We start from the raw sequence: 5000 nt of genomic DNA, 5'->3' as shown, positions 1-5000 counted from the left end.
AAACTGCATACCCCATGATCCCCCATGATATGTTGGCTGACTGTGACTTGAGCCTGCTGTGTCCTGCAAATTCCTTTACAGTAATTTTGATGTTGTTATGAATCCTCGTATGAGGATTTGGTCATTAAGTGAATGCTGTCTGTGAAATAATTATTGCTTGAGACACTTGAGTTCTGACCCATGGCAGAGCTAGAGGTCTCTTTTCCTATACTCGTCAGCCCAGTGAATACAAAAGAAAAGAGACATCTGCAAGCAGGGAAACTGTAAATGAAATAATATCAAATCAATGAAAAATAAAGCAGATTATAAGTAAAATGTTGGCTTTATTTACAAAAAACTTCTTTGAGTAGAGCAGAAAACCAACAAATTCATTCCCCATGTGGTATTGAGCCCTGGAACTGTAATGGAAGGCCAGTGCTGTTACTACTGTGTCAGCTCTTCTACTCCTAGATTCATGGTAGATTTAAAAGCAATGGCTTATAGAGAATTCTGAATCGAGGCCAAGTTCTTTGAATTGTTATCAAAGCCTAATATATTGTCATGGTAAATAACCCAGACATTATTTGCTTATCTTGCTTGGAATTACTACCCCCTGTTGAATGTACCTGTGATGAGAATGTGTACCTGTTTATGAGCATCCAGGGGTAACAGTTCCATTGTTTCTCAGACAAGTGAACCATTATTTTATGACATCAAAAGCCAAATATTAGTAATCTCGTACTAGAGATGCATGAGTAATGTCATCTGGCTGAGGTAATATAGTGTTGTTCTCCATCTCTAGTGGCCAATCAAGTGATTCAGTGTTTAAGCAAAGCATTGGAAAGATGTGGGGTTACTTGTTGCTATCAGTATTTGTTCTACTGCCTCAAGATGCTTGCCCTTTAAAACCATGTTCTGGAGATACCAGGGGAGACAGGTCAGTTTTGTTCAGATTTGTATATTTAAGAATAGTGATGCTACGTGTGATAACAACAACTGTGATGATGATTAGTGTTACCTAGTTAGATGGCAGCCTTGATGGTGATGTCCTGCTGCATTACTGCTAAGTGATGATGATGATGATGATGATGATGATGATAAAGATAACATCAATGATCATCATATGTGATGAGCTGGCAGGCTTGTAATATTGTAATAATGATAATTTTAAGAGGATGACGTTTATGGGAACAAGGTGCTTACCAATTTCATTGACTGAAAAAAATCTTAAAGAGATCAAGAGAAAGAGTTTGGAAGAGGATTTTAAAGAGAAAGGGGAAAGAGCAATATAATTACAATGATGAAGCGGAGAACGAGGCCCACAATGCCTTTTAACTGGTTACTTTTGAGAGAGCTCATCCCAGAAATGCAGCATACTGGTGGCTAATATTGGACTAAATAAGGATTCCATTGCTTAATTTTTTTCATTCTTATTGCTTGGACGATTTTGTAGTTTTTCTGTTAAAGCTCTCCAGAGCACAGATTATCCTTGGCAGGTTTTTTATACAGGATGTTCAATCATGAATTAATGACCTCATTATCACTTTTGTAGGCGTTGCAATCATGACCCAACACACAGAGTTTGTGCCAAGATTGGCGTTCAACATACTTCATTTTGGAAATTTACTGGACAACGCTCATGGTGTGGATCACAGAGTAAGTGAACTTGTACTGTTTACAACCAAGTATCAGCACTCTATCAGAGAACCAACTTTAAGATCCAGTCAATGGATGAGCTCGGCTGTTTAGTTCTGGGTTGAGGCCAGTATCCTCTCTGGCTGGACCAATACTCTCAGTCTTACTGCACCCTTAAATAATAAATATACAGACTCTGATGTTTATTTCACTGCTGCCAATCATATTTGCAGTGACATTTGGCAGGCCGTTCGAAACAGAAACTAATGAATTAATCTCAGATTGCAATCAGCCGATCACAACTGTAAGTGTTGTGTGACCCATTAATCTGTTGTGCTACATTGACCGACAGAAGTGAAAAATGAAACCATTGATTGGAAATGAGCTAATGAGAGTCTGTAAGAATAATATATTTATGAAAGTGGCAGGAAAACAACTAAGGAGAAAAAAAGCTTCCTTTAAAATGATTACATCTCTGAATGGTTGGACTCTTCAGGGCTGAGTACATTTTATGCTTGCTCAGCGATTTTCTCTAAACACTTGGCAAGCAACTGTTAAAAACACTTTACATCAAAAGATATAAAGAGAGAGACAAAAACATTACATAGTTTTTTAATTAAATAAACCAAGGCAAGTGGAGAAACCCTTTGAACAAGTGGCTACTGAAGTTTGCTTGCGCAATTTGGGAAATGGGGATTTTAACTTTCTTTTAGGCCTGCTCTTTAAGACCTTTAATCCTGTCGGTACCAATGTCTTGTCACAGTTATGTTTCTTACTTGCAATAATAATGTTATTGTTCCTCATCCAGGCAACTATGGAGATCAAAATGATGGCAAGTTTCGATGCCCAGCTGATAATCCCACCTGGTGTATATGTAAGTGGGCCACGGCCAAGTGGATTGAGGGAGAAGGTTGTAACGAGGTAAGTTATTGCTGTTAGTATGAAACTGAGATTTCAATACTTTTACTTGATCCTCTCTTGTGTGGGATGCACGGTGGCCTCATGGTCTGAGTGTGCTCGACTTTGGAGCGAATGGTCTGGGTTCGGGACCTGGCCGGGACATAATTTGTGTTGTGTTCTTGGGGAAGACACTTTACTCCCTCGGTGCCTCTCTCCACCCAGGTGTATAAATGGGTACCAGTGAAATGCTGGGGGTAACCCTGCAATGGACTAGCATCCCATTCAGAGGGGAGTACAAATACTCCTAGTTGCTTCATGCTACACAAACCGGAGATAAGCTCCGGCCTGATGGGCCAATAGGCCTGTAAGCTGACTTTACCCTCTCTTGTAAAACCAGTCTAACTGCAAATTTAGACACTATTTTCAATTCACCCCTTCTCTTTTTAAAGGGAACTTTCACTTAAGACAAAAGTAATTTTAAACAGTAGCGTAACCATTTCTAATGTTTGCAATCAAAGTACTTTGAATGTTTTTTTTTTCAAAGAAATTGTTTGTGTCAGAAATAAATGAATTTAAGATTTGAAGTTCCCAGTTGCTGCCATCTTCATGGTTGTGAGGTTTCCTATTCTTGTGACACAAAGATAAAGTTGTGCAATGGCAATTTAGGGGCAACCTTAACAAGGAAATTTGAAAAGTGAAAATAAGCGATTCCAAAATTCATTATTTCCAGCCTTTTAGGGAAAAATTGTCAAGCAGACGTGATTGCAAAGTAACATTATCTTGAGAGAAAGCTTGTGTGCGAAGTCTTTTTTTAAAAAGCAGTTTCATTCGCTTTAAATGGCCTATTATTTTCTCTTTAATTAATATTTAAATAAAAGCTACTTTTCAAAGTAGAGACTGAAGCGCATATTCTTGTGTTTAACTTCACATTGCACTTTAATTTCCCGGCTCAACAGAACATTCAGTTTGATTGTGATGCCACGGACGTGTGCGACTTAAAGGTAACAATACTTTGATCCTTGTCTTGTCCCTGTAATTTCAAGTAGTAGCTACCCAAGGAGATCGCTTTGACAAGCGACCAGTCCCCAAACCAAGCCTTCGTGAAAAGAAATTGAGAAGAGGGTGGGGAGAGGAGCTCTTTTCGTCCCCCCATCCGTTTCTAAAGGTTGAGGGTGTCACTCGCCAACAAACAACATTAATTAAACACTACAAAAGGTCGGTTTCCAAACTTCACGACAAAGCTAAACATTTTAAAATCAAAGCTTAGGCCTAAATTCTTTTAATATCTAGCTTAGGCCTAATTAGTCTTCAGCAGCGATATACTATGGTAGCCTTAAATATATTTTTTAGAAAGATGCTGTCTTGATCTCCAGTGGTAAAGAAACGTCACGAGCATTCTCCTCTGCGAAGCTTTTCTCGGCGAGGTAGCGATCAAAAATCTGGAGAGATTTGCCACAAATCATTGACTGTACGATCGTTGGGAAAGAAGCGGTTCCTATGGAGTAGAAACTCCGGGTTCAAATCCAATCCACGGATAGGTTTTATTTCCTTGTTTTCTCTGCTACCACAAGTCCTGGGACAGTGTCCAAAATTCACGATAATAGTGAATTCAAATTCACAACACAAATTTAATTAACAATTCAGGATAATCGCGAATTCATGGGCGAGAACGTGTTGCTCAGCAACGAACCAGATTTTGATTAGTTGTAGACTTTTGTGGTGGTGGGAAAACGTAGTCAGTAACCGTTGTGATCAATCATTATAGGCATCTTACAAGGATTTTGATGTCCATCTTAAGCCTGCTCATGATTGTATGAAGATTAAATGCAAAACAGAGTGGGATGCCTGTCGCGGATCAAAGCAAGCATCTTAGGATCTGTTCAATGCGTTGTCAGACAGACGGTCACGAAACTTGGAAACGCCCAGAAATATTGATGGAAAGTACAAAGGGATTATTAATCAATATTACTAAATTTTATTTATGTATTTCTGGAGAGGACCTCAAATTAAATAATATGTTACTATGCATTCTTTATATCTTAATTGACTTTAGTTCGCCATTTTGCAACCTCCCATCTCTGCCTTGGATGGACATTGAAGCTAATTTTGAGATGAAACTCTCAGATTATAGGGAGATTTCACGTTACGGTATCGCCGACATCTTGGTGAGCGAAGGCAAGGAATTTCTCATTAACAACTTTGTTCGTCCAGCAGCAAACATCTTTGTCTCAAGAGACAAACCATCTCCTACTTGTTTTACAGCGGTTATCAGTCACACGCGCTGAGGGAGACTTAATCCCGTTTCAAACGTCGAACTTTATATGTGCCGAATCTAATGCAAATGAGCGAAAACAATAAATTTTTTGGTCATTTGCATTAGATTTGGCACATGTAAAGTTCGACGTTTGAAACGGGCCTTACTGTGTTAATGTGCAACATTTATTTAGTTCCCTACAATTGTGTAGGGGATTGGATGGCATTTCTGT

At 38.8% G+C, this 5000-nt stretch overlaps 2 protein-coding genes across 2 annotated transcripts in view; both read left to right on the top strand.

Moving 5' to 3' along the window:
• Positions 1-4540, top strand: part of LOC138024061 (uncharacterized) — a 5353-nt gene extending 813 nt beyond the window's left edge. Inside the window, exons 2-6 of the mRNA XM_068871153.1 lie at positions 782-916; positions 1532-1635; positions 2423-2535; positions 3471-3515; positions 4280-4540. Coding sequence (XP_068727254.1) covers positions 825-916; positions 1532-1635; positions 2423-2535; positions 3471-3515; positions 4280-4387 — 462 coding nt within the window. The 5' untranslated portion in view covers positions 782-824 and the 3' untranslated portion in view covers positions 4388-4540. The remainder of the gene's footprint in view (positions 1-781; positions 917-1531; positions 1636-2422; positions 2536-3470; positions 3516-4279) is intronic.
• The window catches only part of LOC138024113 (dual specificity mitogen-activated protein kinase kinase 7-like), a 336186-nt gene that overhangs the window by 118210 nt on the left and 212976 nt on the right, over positions 1-5000 (top strand). The window lies entirely within an intron of this gene.

This window comes from Montipora capricornis, chromosome 2 (genome assembly GCF_036669925.1).
Source record: "Montipora capricornis isolate CH-2021 chromosome 2, ASM3666992v2, whole genome shotgun sequence".
In the NCBI taxonomy this organism is placed as follows: Eukaryota; Metazoa; Cnidaria; class Anthozoa; order Scleractinia; family Acroporidae; genus Montipora; species Montipora capricornis.
Note: the sequence above shows the minus strand (reverse complement) of the source record. Positions and strands in the feature narration are given on the sequence as shown.